Here is a 23,144-nt window from a genome sequence, read left to right as displayed (position 1 = left end):
TGGCAGGCGCTACAGAACTTTGCTTACTAAAACTGCCAGACAAAGGAACAGTTTCTTTCCCCAGGCAATCACCCTGATTAACAACTCACCATAATTATATTCCCTGCTTCATAGGCTAAGTACTACATTTACAGAGCTGTCAGTCATCACATTATCCGTGTATGTTACACACACTATGCTGCTGTATATTGTACAAAAGCATAATATTGCACAATACTGTTATTTGCGCTACCATGCACTTCCCACACTTTATGTACATAACTGATCAGTCATATATTCTGTATTCATATTTAATACTCATACTGTCTATTGTATCACATCTGCACTGTCTTGTATAGTCTGTATTGTCTTGTCTTGTGCATTATAGTGTTATTTATGTCTGTACTTTTGAGAGTCACAAACAGCTGGAACCAAATTCCTTGTGTCCGTCAACACACTTGGCCAGTAAACCTGGAATGTTTTTGTGGTGTCTATACAATGTGTTTACAAAGTCTTTATGGTGTCCAGTTGGGTTTATTTTCAGCATCAGGAGGTTAGTTATAAGCAAAGCAAAGCAGAAGTGGAGCATCAGGATCAATCATACTGGTCCAGAGGTTAAGGAGAGCCAAAGCAGGAGACAGGTGTTAGGCTCTGTTGTAATATTGTGATCAGAGTACAAGCTGTTACCACAATCTAGAGAACTGGCTTGGTGTGCACTTTAATAACTAACTTGTGTAAGGCTTTCATGCTATTTACCAAGAACAGTAGTCTGTTATCTGCTGGACCTTGACATAAGACCACGTCTGATTCCATGAATTTGCAGCTTTATGACTATATTTCATCAAAAGGTACATTATCTGGGTTGTTTTTGTGACTGGCAATTACCTGCTTATGGATTAGCCCAAGAAACTATATATAGGTCCTATTTCTTTTATCACTTATTACTAGAACACTGTGGGGTAAACCAGAATAACCTAATCACAAGAATTCAATTACATCAACTAGGTGTATTGTTCTGCATAGAACACATCCAGCCTTGACCAATAATCAACACATGGGAAACCGTTCATGAACCATCTCAGGCATGATTTCTTTTACAAGGAAACAGTTTATTCTGAACTCAAGAACTGGCTGGCCTGTCTTACACAGAAAGTCAATTAAACAAACAAACAAACAAACAATTATCTGTAAAACACAGATACTAGTGATTACCCTGCATTTTATGTGCACTCTTCAATATGAAACACTTTTATAGACACAATTTGTCATCATGATGATTTCCTAAATATCACGATCAGGTTTATTCAATTCAATTCAATTCAATTCAATTCAATTCAATTCAATTCCTCAAGTTTATTTGTATAGCTCTTTTTACAATTGACATTGTCTCACAGCAGCTTTACAGAACATAAACATAAAACAAAAGGTTATTATAAAGAATAATATACAGATTAATAGAATTCAAAATTCAAGATTAATAATAGATATATTTAAATGTGTTTGTATTTATCCCCAATGAGCAAGTCTGAGGTGACAGGTGACTGTGAGGAGGAAAAACTCCCTTGGATGGTAAAGGAGGAAACCTTGAGAGGAACCAGACTCAATGGGGAACCTCATCCTCATTTGGGTGACACCGGAGGGTGTGATTATAAATATACAGTCTGACAAATGTTGTATTGATGCAAAAGGCCACATGGAGTTGTTATCTCCTCTTTAGTATCGCAGAGTCTAACTGGAGCTGGTAGATCTCTCGATGCCTCAGGATCCTCACAAAGGTTTATGACCTTAGTGTAGGAAGGAAACCCGAACTACTATCTCCTGTAGTGACAAACAGGTTTCCCCATAATGACATTGACATAAAAGCACATTAATTATTAATATAGTTATTGTGAGTAGTGACAATAAAACACACCCAGTAGAGGTGAAGCAACCCTGCAAAGACGTCTCCACAGCTTTTTAATACATTTCCAACAATCCTAAAAAGCATAATCTAGATAAATAATACATCTTATGACCTGGTTTAAATGTATGTATAGAATAGTGCATCCTGTAAAGGCATAATAAAAAAACAAATCCCGCTTTTATTTTCTGCTTAGTGATCTCCAGGCACACGAAAGGTTATGACGTGAAACGTAAACAACGGAAACCCGGAAATGCACAGAACAGCTTGTGCCGCGTGCTCCCCGTTCTGAGGAGCCCACATTTCCTCAGCGGAGGCTGACGTTTGACTTCATCCTTCGTCTTTCCAGTCTGGTTACCATTGGCATTTTCCGTTCCGCCTGATTCGACGTAGTCGCGATTGCTCAAGTGTTTTATCGATGTGAAGTTCAATGTAGGCGTCGTTCAGCTTTCGCCTATTACACGTAGCGCGAGCTTAGCGGTGTGTGTGTGTGTGTGTGTGTGTGTGTGAGAGAGAGTGTGAGAGAGAGAGAGTGAGTGAGAGAGAGAGAGAGAGAGAGAGGAGGCGGTATGGAGGTTTTGTGGCTCCTGCCGCTTCTCGTTGTGCCGGTCCTTTTTTGGACCAGCACCACGTTCGTTTACTATTTCAAAAAATGTTTCTACGTGGCTTATATGATGCTGTTGGCTTTGATCGCGATACCCATCTGCATCCTTAAAAGCGGCGGACGGGACGTCGAGAATATGCGGTGAGTAACGAACGGAGCTGGCGCTCGGCGTTGCACTGCGCCGTTAGCCGACTGTGCTAACTGTTAAACGTCAGAACCAGCAGCATTTCAGTGTTCTGTAGAAGTATGTACCGTTTTGTTTACTTATTTTTCTTTTATGTTGCTAAACCAGCTAATTTACGCGTATAATACAGTAAATACTAAAGAACGAGGATAAACCACTTATAACGTTTAGCTAATTTTATTGTGGCTAATATGATTCGGATGATTTCGTGTCCCTGTGTCTTTTGAACGGATGAATGGACTAGTTGTTATTGTCTAGGATCTCGGTTTGTGTAGCCAGATGTTCCGTGTCTGCTTAAGCCAGTTAGCTAGTAATGCTAAGCTAGGTCCTCATTCATGGCCTTCGGGCTGACATTCTATTCTCATAGAATTCTATTATCTGTTCAATTCCATATTAAAGGTAGCAAAACAAAATCAACAATTTATCTTTTAAACGGAAAATACTGAAATACAGGGTGAAATGAAATGAAATACATTTGCAGGGTTTTTTTTCCCGACCAGAAATCAGTGTACACTCTATATGAAACGGTATATAGTTGTTGTTTTTGGTTTAGATTCAACTGGTGAGGCTGATGATGATAACAGGGTCAAATCAGCCCCGAGCTGCTGTGCCACATCGGTCGATATTTAAATGGAGACTCGAATAGTCTAAAGTGATCCTTTATCCTAGAAGCACGTTTCAGTGGGACTTTTGCAATAGTGCCTTCAAGTTGTTTGTTGTAGGAATTGTTGTTGTGTAACTGTGAGAAATGTGGACCCTGAGCTAATCAGTCAGCCTCATGATTTTATTAGCTTAGATTTTAGATTTATTTCTCATGATCCCTAGCATTTCAAATTACAGTCAATGATTGGGTGCAGACACAGCCTAGAATTGCTTATATCTGATAGTAAGTCAAGCAAATCTGTTCTTTCAACTAGTTTATCAGCAGCTGCGATGTGAGCCTTGAAAAGTTCAATACGGTCACAAACACATGCTCAAAAAGTTGCAAGAACTGTTACTAGGGTTTCAGCTTCCCACTTCTGACACATTTGTAGCATTGTTGCTTCATCTGTGTGGAAAGTGATGTCTGAATGTGTTCAGTTGTCACTTTCTCAGCTGTGTACAAACACCTAAGGTTATAAAGCTTGAACACTAAAGAATAAAGGTGAGCACGTGTCCAGTTTACTCTCGACTTTCTGTTCTTGGCTGACATTTTTTTGTAGCCCGACTGCCTAAGGTTTATATACTTATGTAAAGCTGCTTTGAGACAATGTGAATTGTTGAAAGCGCTATACCAATAAATTGAATTGAATTGTACTGAGATGCTTTTCTGGTCACTGTAAATACCAGAAAAGCCTTTCTGAAGCAGGTATTTTGGGGTGGTCCTGGTATAAAGTGCTTAGTACCTAAAAGAAGTGGGCCAAGGCTCACTGATGTATGTGAGCAGTGAAGGCTTGCGAGTTGAGACCAAGCCCAGAGGAGAGCTACTATAGCACAAATTGTTGAAAAAGGTCATGCTGAAGGGGGACAGAGATTCCATACTGATCATTATCTACTGTTGAAAATACCTGCAATGACATGCACACGTCAGAACTGGAAGAAGATGGCTAGGTCTGATGACTCCGTCTGTGTGTACATGTACAAAAGTTATAAATTTACCTTTTGTACTTTCTTTCTCCTATGTACGTATGTCTTCAGAGAGTTTGGAGGCAAAGACAGTAGTTCATGCAAAGAGGAAGGTGTGAAAGTCTGACCTATTTACACCAGAGAATTTCTATTCAGAGATGAGTGTGTATATATGAAGAGCGTATTTCTATCCATCTAGAAGTACTAAAACTTTTAAGACTCTTTCACCTTTTATCGCACCTTGTGCTTTAATAAAAATATATATTTAATCTGAGTTTAAACTGCCTGTCATTACTTTCACTGTCAGAATGATGGGACGGGTTGACATTTGTTGATATTTACATTTACATTTACAGCATTTGGCAGATGCCCTTATCCAGAGTGACGTACATAAGTGCTTAAATCTCTATCATTGTATACATTAATGCTGGTTCACTAGGTTACATACTTAAGATTAAGTTTAAAACATTGTTCAAAGTTACAATGAAAAGTTTTTAATAAATGCAGAAGATAGGGAAAGAAGTGCTAGCTGAAGTGTTTTCTGAATAAGTAGGTTTCAACCACCGTTTGAAGATAGCCAGTGATATGTACACTACAGTGGGTGTGCGTGTGTGTGAGAGAGCAAGAGATTTAGAGACAGGTCAAGGTCAGTAGCCATTTTTGTCTTTATTTGACATTTGATTTTAAGTGCATGCATGAATGGGAATTACAAATACATATTTAAAAAAGTACAATATGTGGCCGTGAGTGGTTTTTCCCCAAACTGTTGCCACAAAGTCGAAAGCACCAAATTCTATAAGATCTGACTGTAGCATTACAAATTTCCGTCATGGAGCCCAAACCTGTACCAGCATGACAGTACTTCTTGCACAAAGCAAGCTCCATGATCCAGCTGTTTATACACAGCAGAGGCTGCAGCTGCTTTCATGTTTGGACAATTGAAAGGTCAGCATCCAATAAAGACAGAAATCTCCCAAACTTTCATAAATTCAACCGATTCAGCCAAACAGTAGAAATGCACAAGCCATGATTTGACATAAAACTACTTAAAAGTAGGAAAACAGTACAGCTATAATGTTGTATATGAATGTGTTGTATTTCCGCTTGATTTACCCTTTAAAGCTTCGATGTATCGAATGGTGCACTAGCATCAGTAATGTGGGCTGGATTATTTGTTATTATTGTGTCACCGTAGTCACATGGTGAAGATCTTTACTCCAGTGGTTCTCATCCCTTTTGTGTCCAGCTGCAACTATCCAGAGAGAGAGATTGTAACCCTCAAAATCGTACTGCTGTAACATCTGCTTCTCCATGCAGAGGACAGGGGACTGCATGTAATCTGCTACTGTTATAAATGTCTTGCATTGTTTCCTCTGCTGCCGTTCTTTTGTCATGATGTTCCTAATTCCCCATGCATGATAACAATGCACAGAAGTAGCAGTGCTGGCCAGAACTGCACAAATCTGCTTTGTCGCGGCAACACAGCACACTTTTCTTTTCTCCCCCCTCACTGTTTCTGCTGATTCTTGTTAGTTATATTAGATAGATTAGAGACAATTGCACTTTTAAGTCACATAGAGCTCTGTAGTGCTTAATGTGTTTTTAAATTCTCTACTAATTATGTATTTCCTGATTGTAGTGTTTTTTGTGTGTATTCTTGCTTTTCCCTAGTATGTATGTTAGCATATGAGCTTACGCAAAACAGTGTCTTAAGAGTGCTTAAAATAATAATTTTTCCTCTTCAACCCTTGTTGCGTCTTGATTTAAAATCAAGCAGTTTTTTTCCCTGGAGAGGACAGTGTTTGGGCTTGATAAAACAGGCTGTTCATCAAGTCTTGTGTCGAATAATACGATACTATATGCCACAAACAATCATAATGATGCCATCTAACATGTGTTTTTAATGTAAATCATGTTCACTATGCATCAAAAACTGTGTTATCAGATATTAAAAGTAATCATATTTGGGACAATTTGAATTATTTGAGTTTGCTAAACCTGAAAATCTGCCCCACGTACCGCATGCCACCTTTTCACTAACAACTACCTGCCCACTAGCTACCTCACTTACTCAAACCCTATTATTAGTTTTAAAAAGTTATCTTGGTCTATTGAAATAAAATATAGCTGTGTGAACATGCATTTTATGCCCACTCTGACAAGCAGAACTGCAGCTTAACCATCTCTCTCTCGCTCTCTTATTGCTGCACATCAGCACTTTCCAGAGGCCTTGCGCTCTATATAGCACAACATAGGATTGATCCCAGGATTGCAGACAGATTAAAGAATTATATTGGAGGGAAAATCAGTTTTTGCTGCACGTTACTGCTGTGCAGGTCTTCAAGAGATGGCAATTTGTGACGGAAGGCCTGTATCGAAAGCTCGCCGAAGGTGAGACCTGCTGTATTCAGAACCACAACACAGGAATACACATTAATTTGTATATATTTTTACAGATGTCAGAGTCTAGAGTGACTTGCATCTTTTTTCTCCATATTTTAACCACAGCGCTGCTACTATATTTTTGATGTCTAAAACTAATTTATACTGATTTATTTTTATTAACATTAACAAACTAACTTACAACATACTCACTGACCACTTTAATAGGAACACCTGTATACACCTGCACATTCTGTGTTCAAACTGTTGTGTGTAAAAATAAATAAATGAAAATCCCCAGATCTTCACTAGGATCTGCATGAATTTGCACATTGTATGCTGCCATGTTATTGCCTGATTGGATAACTGCATAAATGCATGTGTAAAGGTGTTTGTTACAGTAACTGTAAGGTGTGTATTTATCCTGTAAATAATATTTTTCACCTCAACCAGACAGCAGTTGCCTAACATACTGCTCTGTGAATAACATACAAGGTGTGCATGTTTGCTTTCTGTCTCTGCATACTGTCTCTCTGTTGCAATGCAGATACTGTACACATACAAGCTTCTACATCAGCTGAAGGTCTGCACTGCTCCTGTTACTAGGACAGCATTATACATTTTGGCATGAAATGATCAGCTTCAGAAGAAAGGTCATTTCCCAAGTTCCAAATCTGTGCAACCAGAGACCACAGCAGCAAGCGAGAGTCAACATATAAACCCTGTAGCAGGGCCAGGATGACATTAATGACAGCATAGCCTCAGATAAGTTTTAGATTAAGTTATGATACTCACATATGGCTTCTGGTGTAAGGTACTATCTTTGAAATTTATAGACAAACCCCCTACAAGATATTTGTAGCCATTTGAGTTTTTTTTTAATATCCCTGATAATCCTGTTACTAACAGGGTTTGCTGAAAGTACTAGTAAATACTCATAAGCATGGGGTGGTGAGATGCCCCTCTGGTTCTCCATTAGCATTTGCTGCAGTTCTCATTTTTGACTACTTGTGCTCCCTTTTCCACCAGAAAGAACCGGGTGCTGGTTCGAAGTTGGTTACACTGGCGAGCCTTCTAAGAACCAGTTTGCCTTTCCATGGGCTAGAGAGCCATCACAGAGCCATGTCTTATGTCACTGTATACAACGTCATACAGCAACGTTAGCGCAGCAGCGGCAAACACAACATCAACAATGGCGGATGTTGCTTTACTGTTAATGCGAACCTACATAGGCATCCAAACGCAGCGAATCCTGATTTAAAATGATTTAAAAATGGCGTAATGATGTTCTCTTTTGTCTTGGTCACAGTCTAGACCAGCAATGTTTCGGTGCTACTTAAGAACCACTTTTCCTGGTTCAGAGCCGGTGCTTTGGGTGTCGAAAAAGAAAGAACTGATTTCAAATTAGGCTCAAACTGCCTTGGTGGAAAAGGGGCATTGGTGTGAGTCTGTGGATCTGACCATGACAGTGTGATTCCTGCCCTATGGTGGACAGAATCTTGAAAGAAATCTTGATCAGAGCAAATCAACGGAATATCAGTGAATGGATCAGTTGCCACTGTTTAAATCTTTCTTTTACTAAACAATCTGAATAGACATCTCTCAGACAATAAAACTGTCTTGTTGCACAAGCTAATTATTAGTGACAAATTATTGCTCTTTGTGAGACACTGAATAGTGAAATCTGAAATATTCCACATAATTCTCCCACTGAATCACTAGTTACGGTATGTTTTTTTTTTTTTTTTGTTTTTTGTTTTTTTTTCCAGATTTATTTTTATGCTCTTCAACTCTACAATTTTAGAAATAATGCTTGACTCCACACTTTATAAGTTCATTAAATAGTATAATTATAATAGCTTTTTAATCACAATTATAACACTGTGCTCAATATTGGGTTTCAGTTGAATAGGTCAGTGGTTTTAGCCTCTTATAACAAGATTATCATAATCGCATCTGGCTTATCACACTGGATAGTAATATATAATCCTCTTTAATTTGCACTTTCATAAAGCTAGATGAAGGAGTCATACAGGAAAATCCCAGTCAGGAAGAAGCAAGCTTCAAAACGAACACTATACATGTTAAATATTTTTCTTGCTGTAGAATATATTCACAATGCAGTTACACGATTTAATTCCAACTGAGGTTTAAGGTTCAGTATAAAAGTTAATTAGTGGAACTAGAGGAACTGTGTAGGTTGCTTATGTGTATCAGATAGTTCTATGCCACCTTGTGAGCTGTTCTAGCCATATGTAAATGTGTGGTTGCACTTTGTCCTCAACACATGATTCCAGTCCTGAATTATTTGAGATATGAATCAATGTGTGCGCAAAGGTCATGGGGTAGATGCGTATAGTACTACTTTCATTTGTCATAGCTTTTTTATTCCCTTGCTTTTCACAGACAACTCATCAGACTGAACTCAAAGTCACACAAAGGGTATTTTACAGCGCAGTTGCATCACAGATTTTGTAATAACTGTTGTTTAGTTAACGGCTCTTATTCATGAATACCAAAACATGTTTTACGTTCCAAAGATAGAATGACAAAAAATGACAAAATATGTTTGGCTCTTATTCTAGGGCATAGTTTAACCCATTTTTGGAAAAAAATCTGTGGCAAAATTAAAAAAAGACCTTAAACTGGCCTGATTCAGTAAGCTTGTGCCCCTTGTGTACCGTCAGACTCCTGTGCTGACAGGAGTGTAACTGGATGTGAAGGTTTGAATCAAGCTTCGGTTTATTGTGCATTCTGGCATTTTATTTTTTTTTGCGTATACACATACATGCATACACACACGCACCCACGGTGGGAAAAAAAATTTTTTTTGATCCTTTTTTTAATTGAGAGACAGGGTATAAACGAAAATCCAGAAAAAACATTAAATGAAGGTTATAACATAATTTTTATTTGATTGTGTGATTGCGTGATTGATGTTTTTAACTTGGCAACTCAAAGTTTCAGCTCCTTCCACAGATTTTCTACGTATTAATTAAGGTCCTGGGACTTGCTAGGCCACTCCGGGATCTTAATATGCTTCCTCTTGAGCCACTCCTTTGTTGCCTGGGCTGTATGTTCTCGGTCATTGTCATGCTGGAATACCCATCTTCAGTATTCTGGCTGAGGCCAGGAGGTTCTCATATAATTCTATGGAACATGGCCCTGTTTATAGGTCCCTGAATGAAGTGAAGTCTTCCTGTACCCTTAGCATAGAAACAGCCCTAAAAGCAAAATGTTTCCACCTCTATGGTGTTCTTGGATTCTGCATGTCGCATTTTGCGCATTTCTCTGCCTCCAAACATGGCGAATCGAGTTGATGTCAGAGGGCTCAAATTTGGTCTATCTGACCATATTATATTTCCCAAGCCTTCTCCGAATCATTCAGGTGTTCACTGGCAAACCACAGACAGGTCTGTAAATGTGCAGGATCTTAATCCATTACGGCGAAGTGTGTTAACAATGGTTTTCTTGTTGAATGTGGCCCCAGCTCCCTTAAGATCATTAACAAGCTTCTCTCGTGTAATTCTGTTCTGATCATTCACCTTTCTCAGTATCATCTTTAACCCACAAGCTGAGATCTTGCATCTTGTATTTCTGCCATTTCTCCCATTCTACTATTACCTTTCTCACCAAGCTTCTTGCTGATGGGCTTGAAGCGCATTCCAGCCTTGTACACCAGACTAATTTGTGTGCATAACCAGTATGTGGGGGTAAGAATTCTTGCTGGTCGGTAGGGGATCAAATACAAATTAATTTATAACCCTTCTTTAATTTTTTTTTTGGATATTTTTTTTTTTAGATTTTTTGTTGATATTCTGTCTCTGTTAGAATAAACCTAGCATAGAAATTCTACTGTTAATTTCATTGTAAGGGGGTAAACTTACAAAATCTGCAGGGAATCAAATAATTATTTCCCCCACTCTATATATTAGGTATAAGTTTATTAAGTCCAGGCTTTTAGGCTTTTTTATAAACAGCATTTATTAGATCGTTTCAATTAGACTGACATTCTAATACACACAGAGTCTTGATTTTGAACCACTTTAGCAATGCAACTTCAGCAGTGTGCTTCAAAACATTAATGTGATGCTCCCATTATCACTCCAGATGTTGTTTTCAGGGTGAAGAGCGGTATTAACTTTCCACCACATAACTCTTAAGGACTATATATATATATATATATATATATATATATATATATATATATATATATATATATATATATATATATATATATATATATATCAGGGTTCCCACGCGTCCTGGAAAACCTGGAAATCCTGGAAAATTAATGACAAATGTTCCAGTCCTGGAAAACACATGGAAAATGAGAGAAAACATAAATTGTCCTGGAAAAAATCTTGTTGTCCTGGAAAATTATTATTTTTAAATGTTCTTGATCATTTAAAGAACAGTATACAACTGGTCAAAACAATTAACGTTAGTAACAGAAAGCGCTCTGTTCAGGGACGCTGAGTTTTGACGTGTTTTTTGTTATGCTGGTTAATCTCGCTGTGATGGATGACGCTGTCTTGTGTTGGTGGTTTCAGCTGCTAGGAATGGTTTAAGTGCTCGAATGTTTTCAGCAAATGGTGACGGGTAAACAGGTTATATTAACCTTGTTAATCTGAATATCATGTGCAAGTGGAATGCACAGCAAACTAAAGCATGCATGACGGCATTGGCCTGAGAAAGGAAAGGGTATTAATATGTGCGGTCTTTTTATTTTATAAATGTTGACATTTCATTCACATGACAAATTGTCTTTAAAAGTATAGTTAAGTAATAGCCATAAAGTGTACGCTGTTTTTAAGACTTCTGGAGAGAAGAACATATTACTTTAGGCCGTGAATCTGTGAGCCTTGTCTTTTTTTTGCTAAATTTGAAATGTCCTGGAAAAGTCCTGGAAAATGATCTCTGAAAAAGAGTGGGAACCCTGTATATATATATATATATATATATATATATATATATATATATATATATATATATATATATATATATATATATATATATACATACACACACACTTTGGTTGTTCTACAAGCATTTCCCATGTTAGTTAAAGTTCTCTCAACCTGTTTGAGTTACACTTGAGTTAAACGCTTTTAGTTTCTTCTCTTATTAATGCACTCATCAGTGCTGTATGGTAATTTACAGGATGTTCAGAATTTGGGATTTTTTTTATCATAATCCTTTCCCAGAACTTGGTTCTATACAGGTTTTGATAGCTCCTTCATGATTCTGTTTATTCTGCAGGTTGTGTACACGTGAATGTAAGTGGATAGTATCTATCTAGAAAAATTACTTTAAGTGTACACAACCTGCAGGTTACAAAGACATTGTTTTTTTACAGTGTACTGTGAGAACACAAGCACTTTCCAAAAGTAAACCAAATAAGACACTCACTTGATGCAGTACAGGTCTACAAATAGCTACATACGTTTTGGTGAGTTTAATGGAAAGTGGAGGAAATCCATCTGAAGATGTACTTAAAAAAAAAAAAAAAAAAAACTCTACAAACACAATAACATGATGTGATTGGTTTCTCAGAAGACCTGCTCAGGTGACTGTTCATTTCAATGCTAAACTGTAATGTAGGTGTGTGACAATACATGCATTGCAATAAAAAATAATAAATCTGCAAAACCAGCAATAGAGCACACTTTTCAGTAGCTCAGGATTGCAACCAACACCCATTATAGGTGATACGATTACACGACCATATTATTTATTAGCTAAAAAGCTCTCCAGTAACTTTCAAACGTCACCAATCCTGTAACTGCACTACTACAGTGTCTGAGAACAAGTGCTGTATTTTGCCCAACAAAATAATCTCATTATTTAAATGATATAATTCAATATAAAATAATCCACTGTTCATAACTTTTTTGAAACTTTTTTGTTTTCTAGAGACAAAAAGCTCATTGTTTTACATTGTTTATTATATAGAAATAAATTAGTCATTTTTCTTCAAAATAATTTCAGAATCAAATAGAGCTATGATGCTGTGAAATAGAGGACAAGTTCAGATATTTATTGTTGGGAAGCAGTATATAGTGATTAAAACCTGTAAAATAGTGGTGTATTTGCAGCTCCACAAAAACACATTTCAGCCAGATTGAATAGCACTAGAACAAAATTTCAACAACCCCACAACCAATAAAACCCCACGTTTTATTTTGCTTTCACTGTAGGGTCATTCGCTTCTTGGTGCGCCATGTGAAGTACCTCTTGGGTCTACGCTTTGAGGTCAGTGGCTGGGAGCATCTGCAGTCAGAGGGGCCGTATGTAATCATCTCCAACCACCAGTCTTCACTTGATGTCCTGGGTACGTACACATTCACATACGCTCACACACAATAACATACGCTCTGCAAAAAAGAGACTGCACAATATATTAAACTCTAACCCCAGACAGTTTGACCAATATATACACGGGTTTTATGCCAGGTTTTTTGCATGTAATAGATGCAAAGTATAATTTGAAACATCAGAAGGATGTGAGCACTTTTCCGACATGACAGGATTTTCCTGAATATAAATTTATTTGTGTAATCGTACAATTATTTTTCAATATGGGTAATGAACACAACACACAGGTATTGCGGTAATAAATAGCTTTCAGATGTTGTGCTCAATCTACAGGCTGATTATTATTGTTATTATTTTTAATCTGTGACTCAATAGATGGATTGAGAGTACATTTTTGTCCTTGAAATGTGGTTCCAGCACTACTCTTGGATACATGAACCTCCTTTATCTTGAGGGCAAATATGTAATTAACAATGTTTAACATTCCTCATGATGAAAATGTAATGTAATAAACACTGTGTTACATGATGTACATTTTACATTACATATTGTTTACAGATAATCATGCACTATCAATAAAGTACAGATCCATATACACGGGATATACACAGACTCCCTAGCCACTTTAATAGGAACACCTGTATCCTATCATTGGTTTATTAGATAATTGCATGAATGAACAGAGGTAAAGTGTTTATTTGTAATGCTGATATTACATTTTTTCACCCTCTGTTCCACCCTGTTGTCCTAATGTATATTGTTCATTATTTGGAACAACTGGAAACAGGCTGGACTGAGTAACAAAATGAAGCTAGTTATATTTAAAGATGATATCACCTGAAAGCTAGTCAAAAGTGTCTTTAAGAATGTGTAGGAATAACTTGTGAACAGCGACCTGTCTCAACTGTCTAACCATGATCTACTCACCTACAATAATCTACAATTATAACAATTACTTATCAAGGGGAAGTCTTGAGAAATAATTGATGGTATTTTTGATCCATGTAGGTCTGATGGAGGTTTTGCCTGATCGCTGCACCACTATTGCCAAGAAGGAACTGCTGTGGGCAGGAACAGTGGGCATGGTTTGCTGGCTGGGGGGCATCGTGTTCATCAACCGCAAGAAAACAAGTGATGCTAAGAGCGTTATGACCGACGCTGCCAAGACCATGCTACATGACAAGGTGTGACTCGATAACCTTAAAATACATGTGCATCTCAATAAATTAGAATGTTGTGGAAAAGTTAAATTAATTTCAGTAATTCAACTCAAATAGTAAACCTTGTGTATTATATAAACTCAGTACACACAGACTGAAGTAGTTTAAGTCTTTGGTACTTTTAATTGTGATGATTTTGGCTCACATTTAACAAAAACCCACCAATTCACAAAAAATTTGAATAATCAACTCAAAACACCTGCAAAGGTTTCCTGAGCCATCAAAATGGTCTCTCAATTTGGTTCACTAGGCTACACAATCATGGGGAAGACTGCTGATCTGACAGTTGTCCAGAAGACAAACATTGACACCCTTCACAAGGTATCAAGAGCCACCACACACAGACGTGTCAAGGAATTTGGCTACAGTTGTCGAATTCCTCGTTAAGGCTCTCTTGAACCACAGACAATGTCAGAGGCATCTTAGCTGGGCTAAGGAGAAGAAGAACTGGACTGTTGACCAGTGGTCCAAAGTCCTCTTTTCAGATGAGAGCAAGTTTTGTATTTCATTTGGAAAACAAGGTCCTAGAGTCTGGAGGAAGGGTGGAGAAGCTCATAGCACAAGTTATTTGAAGTCCAGTGTTAAATTTTGAGTCTATGATGATTTGGGGTGCAATGTCATCTGCTGGTGTTGGTTCACTGTGTTTTTTGAAAACCAAAGTCACTGCACCCGTTTACCAAGAGATTTTAGAGCACTTCATGCTTCTGTCTGCTGACCAGCTTTTTAAAGATACTGATTTCGTTTTCCAGCAGGATTTGGCACCTGCCCACACTGCCAAAAGCCCCAAAAGTTGGTTAAATGACCATGGTGTTGGTGTGATTGACTGGCCAGCACACTCAGCAGACCTGAACCTGACAAGATGAAAATGAGAAACAAGAGACCAAAAAAATGCAGATAAGCTGAAGCCCACTGTGAAAGAAACCTGGGCTTCCATACCACCTGTTACGCCGTAGTATGCTTTTGAATTGTGCTTATTATTTATGTGACTGTCACTGGTGGCTGGGTGTCTTTCGGTGTCTGTTTCTTGTTTCAGCCCTTCCAGTTACGTCACGTTTTCGCCTGTACTTCATTGGACGATCATCGTATGACACGCTATGCCCCGCCTCTTCGTCGTGCTATTGGCTGGATGGGAATTTCAGGTGGACATTTAAACCATGTCAGCAAGAGTCCCAGAGGAGAGAGAGAAAAAGCCGGTTTTGAATGGTTGTATGCTGTGTCTTGCGTGCCGTGTTACCTCGTTGTGCAAAGCACTGTGTTGTCGAACTTGTGGGTTGACTTAGTCATTTTGTGTTTTCTGCCTCGTTGTGTGCGCATCCTGTTGTATGTGTTTTCCATGTAGATTTTGTAAATATGGTTATATGAAGATGTAAATACACCCTGTTCGGTGGTTTGTAGGAAGTCGGTGCCAGTTTGGTTATTAATGGTGCTTGCAAAGCAACATTATTACTATTGTGCCGCAGCTTTTGTCCTAGACCCATGAATGGGTGTCAAATCGACCGGCTCATTGAGGAGAGGTGTGCTATTTTGAGGAGAGGTGAGGAGGAAACCGGCTCATTGAGGAGAGGTGTGCGACTTTTCTAAGCGATCTGAGTACCGGTACTTCCGGTACCGGGTCTCAAAGTGGCCTTTTTTCCCATAGACTCCCATTATAAACTTTGGAGGTTTATAACTCGGCAAGCTTTCAAACTATCTACACCAAACTCGGCCAGCTCCTTTAGGGTGATACTCTGAACAAATTTTTAAATTGATGTACCGACTGGCCTTCCGGTTGTGCCTCAGCCCCGCCCCCAAAATATGCAAAATTAAAAAACTTTTTACAACTTGGACATATGACATATATGACATACATGTGACATATCAAAACACTCACAACAATGAGGGGAACTTCCTCACGTGTATTTTGATGAAGTCACGTGACTTCACGTGAAAACAAAAAATTTGCACAACATGGACATGTGACATAAAAAAACACTCAGCACAATGAGGGGAACTGCCTCACGTATATTCTGGTTACGTCATGTGACGTCACGTAATGTCACGTGAAAATCAAAATTTAGCACAACATGGACATGTGACATACCAAAACACTCAGCACGATGAGGGGAACTTGCCACGTGCAAGCACCATTCACATTTTCTTCAGGAAATGTACGTTCTAGTTCTGTTTATTATTGTTTTTTGGCTAGATAGGGAGTGAGGGAAGGACATGTATTTTCTTTTCTTTTCTTTGGATCAGGTTAACTAAGTGGTATTTGTTGAGTTAGAGGGAGTTTTATTTATTATTTTGGCCTTTCCGACCTCAGAAGCCGTCACCACCTAAAAAAAAATGAATAAATCCAAGAAGTGAAACTGTCGTGCTACGTTTTGTTTATTTTTTCTCCTTTCATTTTCATACTGATTTTTATTTTTACCTGTATGTTACGGTCTGACCTAGACCCGGTCGTAACACACCTCAGCAGTGACACAGACTGATCACCTCCATGCCACGCTGAATTGAGGCAGTAATTAAAGCAAAAGGTGCCCCAACCAAGTATTGAGTACATATACAGAAAAATTTAAATTTAATGTAAACAGTAAAAAACATACTTTCCAGAAGGCCAACAATTCACTAAAAATGTTTTTTTATTGGTCTTATGAAGTATTTTAATTTTGAGAGAGTGAAATTTGGTGGGTTTTTGTTAAATGTGAGCCAAAATCATCACAAATAAAAGTACCAAAGACAAACTACTTTTTGTAGTTTATAAATTATATAAAATACACAAGTTTCACTATTTAAGTTGAATTACTGAAATAAATGAACTTTCCCACCCACAACATTCTAATTTATTGATATGTACCTGTAAGACATGTGCTGATATTCATTTCAAAAGTAGGAACTGCTTTTAAATGAAAACTATATCATTCTTCAACACACAGTTTAATTTCTTCCTGCTAATTTCTTCCTGGTTATTATCTTCTGAAACAATATTAATAATTACAAAAATAATTGAAATATTATATCTCTGTCTTTGCAGATCCGCCTGTGGGTGTTTCCTGAAGGAACACGGAACCAGAAAGGTGATATTCTGCCATTTAAAAAGGGGGCATTTCATCTGGCAGTTCAGGCTCAGGTAAGCGGCTCACATTTAACACCAAGCACAGAATGGTTGATTCCACATGCAGGGATGTGTGTGCATGCTTAGATATGTGTGTGTTTTATATATGAGATTAGACACTTTGCAGTGATTCACTGTGTTAATTACAGGACATCACTGCAGCTTATCAAAGTCCGGTGATGTAGTTTGAAAGTTCACATTTTATCTCACTCCTCTAATCTTCCTATAATAATTACTAGTGTGTTAGCAACATCATCAGAAGACATAGCAAATGATGTTTTTCAGGAATATAATGTGGGAACAGTTGTTTGGATGACAGTCATCTCGGATGCAGATTACCTTCGGCACTCGAATTACAGTCGTGCTTATATTGATTATAACTGTATTATATATGTACCTTGCATGTGAGTTATTGCTAAAATATGATCAGTTATGGTCTGTTAAGCCAATGAGATTTTCACGCTTTAACCACCAGCAGGTGCACTACTGCAGTAAGACAGACTGAAATATAGCCCATCTGTTAATCAGATTATAGTTATATACTGAAAGTTTAGTTAGGATCCTTGCTCTTTATGAACACATGATGCAGCTTAAATAGAACTCAAGGAAAGAAAATGTTTTTAGTTGCAAAATCTGCCGTGAACCTGTCAGAAGTTTACTCTTCTGTGCAGATTGAGTGCAGTAAATGTACAATATATGGGTAAGAACACTGAGAGTAGTGAACACCAGGGGGCGCTACTGTTTCCCTGGAGTACATTAGTTTGACCTCACATACACCTTTCCAACTGGCACAGAACCCTTTTAAGAAGTAGCCTGTGTTTCCCAAACAGTTTCCAAAGGATCTCTGGGCTGCAGTTCAGTTTTTACCAGCTGGGAGATATGACCTTGGGCTATTTTTAGTCTGGGAAGATAACTCTCTCTCTCTCTCTCTCTCTCTCTCTCTCTCTCTCTCTCTCTCTCTCTCTCTTTCTCTCTTTCTCTTTCACAAACTCCTAGGCACCCATCATCCCCATTGTGTTCTCCTCCTATAGCAACTTCTACCTTCGGAAGGAGAAAGAGTTCAAATCAGGTGAAATACTTTGGTACATTTATTCATATCATCATCATTTTATTACCACATTTGTAATAACAGTTTTATATGCCAAGTTAATTTAACATGCACCATTAAATAGTATAGATTATACTTGATGACTTAATTTAGTATTGTTTTGATAAGTAAAAGTGCATAGTGTATATAAGATGCAGTGTAGTGAGACTTTGATAGAAATCCTGTATATGTGGAGGTCTGCTGGTCTCAGATTTTGCTCCTCTGGTTGATTTGTCGCATCCAGTTATACATTTTGTATAACTGACAAATCAACTTTCTCCTCACTGTTGAGTATTTTTAAAATCAGTGAGTGGTTGGAACACCTTTGCTAGTGGAGCCCTACTGCATGTAACTGTGCTGTGAAAAATTGGTCAGTTCCTTATGTTGTTAATAGTAATGAAGTCTTTCTCAAATTTCTAATAGGAACGATCACTCTGAAGATCCTCCCCAAAATTGCTACCAAAGGCCTGACATCAGATGATGTGTCGTCACTCTGTGAACGGTTGCATGCCGTGATGCATGCTGAATTTCGGGAAATTTCCAGCCCATCACCTCAGTCCAATGGGCCGTCCAATCACTGAGCATTTCGGCGATTTCATCTACTGTTTCTCTCCTATTGCCTCTAATAGTCGCAATGCTCTCTGGCGGCTCGAGACTTTGCAGTCATGGTGATTGACGGTAGCTGTGGCAACTAGACACTTCCAGTATCTTCTTCAGTGTCCATATAAAGCCACATTACACACACACACCAACACACACACACTTATATGCCTATATATACACACACATCTAATACACTCTGGTCTCTCATTGGGACTTTTGGAAGTGTGTGGGTGTGGAGTTGAGGGCAGTGACCGCTGTCCTTGCCCATTGGAGACAGTCTGTTTGGAGCATTTTCCTTCTTTCAATAGGTTTGTTTCAGAAAGGAAGTTTGTTGTGGATGTGCATTAATCATGCATGCCTTTGGATGCTTTTTCTCTCCTTTGCTTTTTTAAAATCCTGGGTAGTTTGGCATTTTATTTTATATTTTTCGTCCCTTCCTTGATAATCATTTACTTGTAGCTGATCTTTTAGGTCTTCACATACTCTTTTAAATAATTTTTCATCTAGTTTTTGTTTGTTTAATCGTCTTTTGCCATCAGTCCTGCCTTAGGACTCAGCCAATTAAAAGTGTACTTTAAGTGTAACTACCACCAGTGGCAAACTTTCACCATTCCAAGACCTACCCCATGAAGCAGAAGTCGGTAACTTGGGAGGAATTTTTCACTTGGTTATACTCAGTGTTGATAAAATATTTTTCCCTAATAAGCCTTATCATTAGAGTTTGCACGTAAAAAAACTAAGCCTTTCTGTTGCTTAGCCTTATTTATTTTGTATTCCTGCCTTTTTACATTTTGTCCCTTGTTTTGGAAAACGTACCTCTTAAGCTGTAAATGTCAAAGGTAATTTCATAAAGTGCAGTGTTAGATTGTACTAGGCATATTGGCTACTAAAAAAAAGTAAATTAAATATAGCCTGTTAAAATGTAGTATTTAATAATTTATTTCACATGTGAATTAGAAGTAGCTATTTGTGGTGCTGTTATCTTTGCTGTGATGCATTTAATCTGTGTCATAAGCTTACTCAGTGCTGCCAGATTAAACAGTATCCACCACAATCTGGCTATTTTTTATCGCCTTCAGATAAAACAGCCTTAGTCCGCTCATTGCATTTCAAAGTAACATTTTCAGGACGGGTTCTAAGCATCTACATGATGCTTTCAATCTGGCAAATGTAAATGTACATGTACACAGACCGTTACATAAGACCTTTGGTTAGCACCACACACATGACCTGTCTCCATGCATGCATATGCTACATGTGTGTGGATAATTACAAAACCTTTGGTATTCGTATATAACACTTCTAAATCAAATGTGGCCTGCTATGAAAATAATAGACTGATTTTTAAAATAACCTTTTTGGTTAATGATTATTTATTCATATGTTTAATTAAAAAAAAATACATTTGTTGGTATAATCAGGTAATGTACTAAAACAAATGCTATAAAGTGTTCTTGTGCCATGTGTGTGAAGTTTCTTAGCTACCACTTACAGCACTGTGAGTCAGTTAGTGATCAGTGATGGATGAGAGTATTGAAGAGCGTGGGGTGGGTGACATTGTTTTGATTTGTTTTCTGCAAACTATAATTTTTCCCAGTACTGGCTCAGTTTATTTTGTGTAAGATTGCAGATTTAAAATATCTTACTAAGGTTACCTTACTAAAAATTATGTAAAACCTCTTTTTTTTTTTTTTTTCCTTGAAGGTATAACCTTTATTTTTAAAAAGAATTTTCCAAAAAAAAGTAGCTGAACAATACTCTGAAAACCACCAAATATATATTTGAAGTTGATTCTTGTTTATCTCTGCTTGTCATTTTTGATTGACAAACTTTAATTGTGCTTAATGTTGTTGAAACTAGGCATTTCCATACCTGTATTTCCATTTCATTTGGGTTGAAATAAATATTTGTTTCATTCGAAATGCCAAGCAGTTGTTAAGATTTTTTTCTTCCCTAGATCCCTCATTAGTACAGTCATGACCCATATTTTTCTTAAATGTACGACTAAAACTAAAATCTAATCTGTAATCAAATTCTTTAACGTCTACTATATGGCCAAAAGTTTGTAAAAACCTGATCAATATGCTGATCTCAAGCAAATGATTGCAACAAACATTCAAAGCACGCAATCGTCTAGAACAAGGGTAGGCAAACTTTTTGGCTCAAGACTGGCAGGGCCAGTAGCAGATGGGAAGATGAACTAATATAATAGTATACTAGTATAATTACATAGGAAACCCAAAACAGCTAGTTGCTAGCATACAGTAGTTAGCATGCTTGCTAAGCTTTATAACTGAGCACTTTATTAGGAAGACTATACTAATACTGGGAAAAGACTCCCTTTGCCTTAAAAACAGCCTCAATTCCTTTTGGATGGGTTCCACAAGGCCTTCCTTTGAGATTCTGGACCTTGTTGAAAATTGTATCACTCAGTTGCCAGATTCTTTGACTGCACTCCATGCTGCAACTGTCCAGTTCTACTACATTTGTATGGTGTTCTATTGGATCTAGATCTGGTGACTGGGCTGCTGATAACACAGCAAAACTCATTGCCTTGTTTGTAGAACTCATTTAAGTTGACTTTTGCTTTCTGATATGGAGCACAATCATGGAGCCAATAGAAGATGGTAATATCTGACCTTGAAGGAATGTACATGATCAGCAATAATATTAAAATTATTTGTGGCACTAAAGTGATTATTTATTGGTATTCACATGCCTAATATGTGACGAGAAAACATTCCCCACATCATTACACCAACTCCACCAGCCTGGATTGTTGACCATCTTTGTGTTTCAGCAGAAATCGAGATTCATCATACCAGGCTACATTTATTTCATTTCGGTTCTCCACAATTGTACAGAGCAGTCATGAGTTAATATAGCCGTCGTCAGCTCAAAACTGTCTGGTTATTCTCTGTTGACCCCTTATCATCCAGGCAATTTCTATCTGCAGATCTGATACTCTCTGTATACATATTTATTTCTCAGAAAAACCTTAGGACTAATGAACTGCTCAACTACTGTGCGTGAAAATACTTGATCAACAGTTCTAGAAATACACACCAATTCAGTACACCCTGTCTGGCACAATTCTCTTGCCATGGGCAACTGAGATCCCCCAAATTCCATTTTGATGGTTTAAACTCCTGGTCTGTATCTGCAGGATTTTATGCATTTCATTAGTCACACTATCGGTTGATTAGATAATTGCATGAAAGTGTAGGTGTACTGGTATTCCTAATAAACTGATTGTGAAGTTAAATTTTGCCCATATACTGTATATTTCCAAACTTCATCAAATGCATGTCTGACATCCAAATTTTGCTTGGTATCTTTGTCCTGGATTACAAAGACTTAACAATAAGCGAAGATTTAGCACTGCTCAAAAATAACTTCCATTACTAGATGTTATGATAACATGTAATGCGGTAAATATATTTATTACACCTTTAAGTAAAAAATTAAACTGAATGTCAAAACTACCAAAATGAATGTGACCCACTACTCTAAAAGGCATGTGTCCTTATTTAAACCTGTCTTTTACAGGAAATATAGAAATGCATGCTTTATGTAAAACTGTATATTCTCAGTGATCCATATAACATGTACACAAGTGATTGTATTTACAGTATTGTTCAGAACATATTGATTTTTGATGAGTATGATACATTTTATGGATGTGAAAGTTCATACTGATACAGAATCCAGACTATTTGGGATTTCAAATAAATAGCAAACGTCTAAACCATTAATAGTTCATATTATTATAATTGCACTGAAGCGCTTAATGTTGAGCACTTTGATTTGTTTGGAGCTTTTTCATTTTGTTTTGTTTATTTTTTTCAAGTCACTAAAGCTGTTCCTGGTAAAAACTGGTGGTTAGTTATAAAATGCTGTTTATTGCATTGAAGGAAACTGTTCTATCCATCACCTTTAATTTGTGTGTACGATCTGGTCTGGTGTGTTTTGATGAATTTGTATTACAAATGCACAAAATGTTCAGTGTGAAAGCCCATTGTAAAATCTAATATTACATTGTAATTATACACAAAGATGCAGTAGATCTGAAAACAGCCTGTGTAAACTACCTTGGATAAATAAACTTAAATAAATGTCATCTTTTTCCACATGATAATAGGCTTTTTTGCATTTTATTGCATTGCAC

At 37.4% G+C, this 23,144-nt stretch overlaps 1 protein-coding gene across 1 annotated transcript; it reads left to right on the top strand.

The window, feature by feature from the left end:
* Positions 1-2,335: 2,335 nt before the first annotated feature.
* agpat2 (1-acylglycerol-3-phosphate O-acyltransferase 2 (lysophosphatidic acid acyltransferase, beta)) lies at positions 2,336-23,114 on the top strand. The gene is made up of 6 exons (XM_060890536.1): positions 2,336-2,624; positions 12,855-12,988; positions 13,981-14,156; positions 17,206-17,301; positions 18,283-18,355; positions 18,797-23,114. The coding sequence occupies exons 1-6, from the start codon at positions 2,449-2,451 to the stop codon at positions 18,952-18,954; spliced, it is 813 nt and encodes a 270-aa protein (XP_060746519.1). The 5' UTR covers positions 2,336-2,448; the 3' UTR covers positions 18,955-23,114.
* Positions 23,115-23,144: the final 30 nt, after the last annotated feature.

The sequence above is a fragment of the Tachysurus vachellii genome, chromosome 17 (assembly GCF_030014155.1).
Source record: "Tachysurus vachellii isolate PV-2020 chromosome 17, HZAU_Pvac_v1, whole genome shotgun sequence".
Classification (NCBI taxonomy): domain Eukaryota; kingdom Metazoa; phylum Chordata; class Actinopteri; order Siluriformes; family Bagridae; genus Tachysurus; species Tachysurus vachellii.
This window is presented reverse-complemented; position numbering and strand designations above follow the sequence as displayed.

Bases quoted from the DNA above. Each gene is read 5' to 3' on its own strand.
- agpat2 (XM_060890536.1), top strand. From the start codon at position 2,449: ATGGAGGTTTTGTGGCTCCTGCCGCTTCTCGTTGTGCCGGTCCTTTTT. The intron at 12,989-13,980 runs GTACGTACACAT...TGATCCATGTAG, and splicing joins GTCTTCACTTGATGTCCTGG to GTCTGATGGAGGTTTTGCCT. The intron at 14,157-17,205 runs GTGTGACTCGAT...CTGTCTTTGCAG, and splicing joins AGACCATGCTACATGACAAG to ATCCGCCTGTGGGTGTTTCC.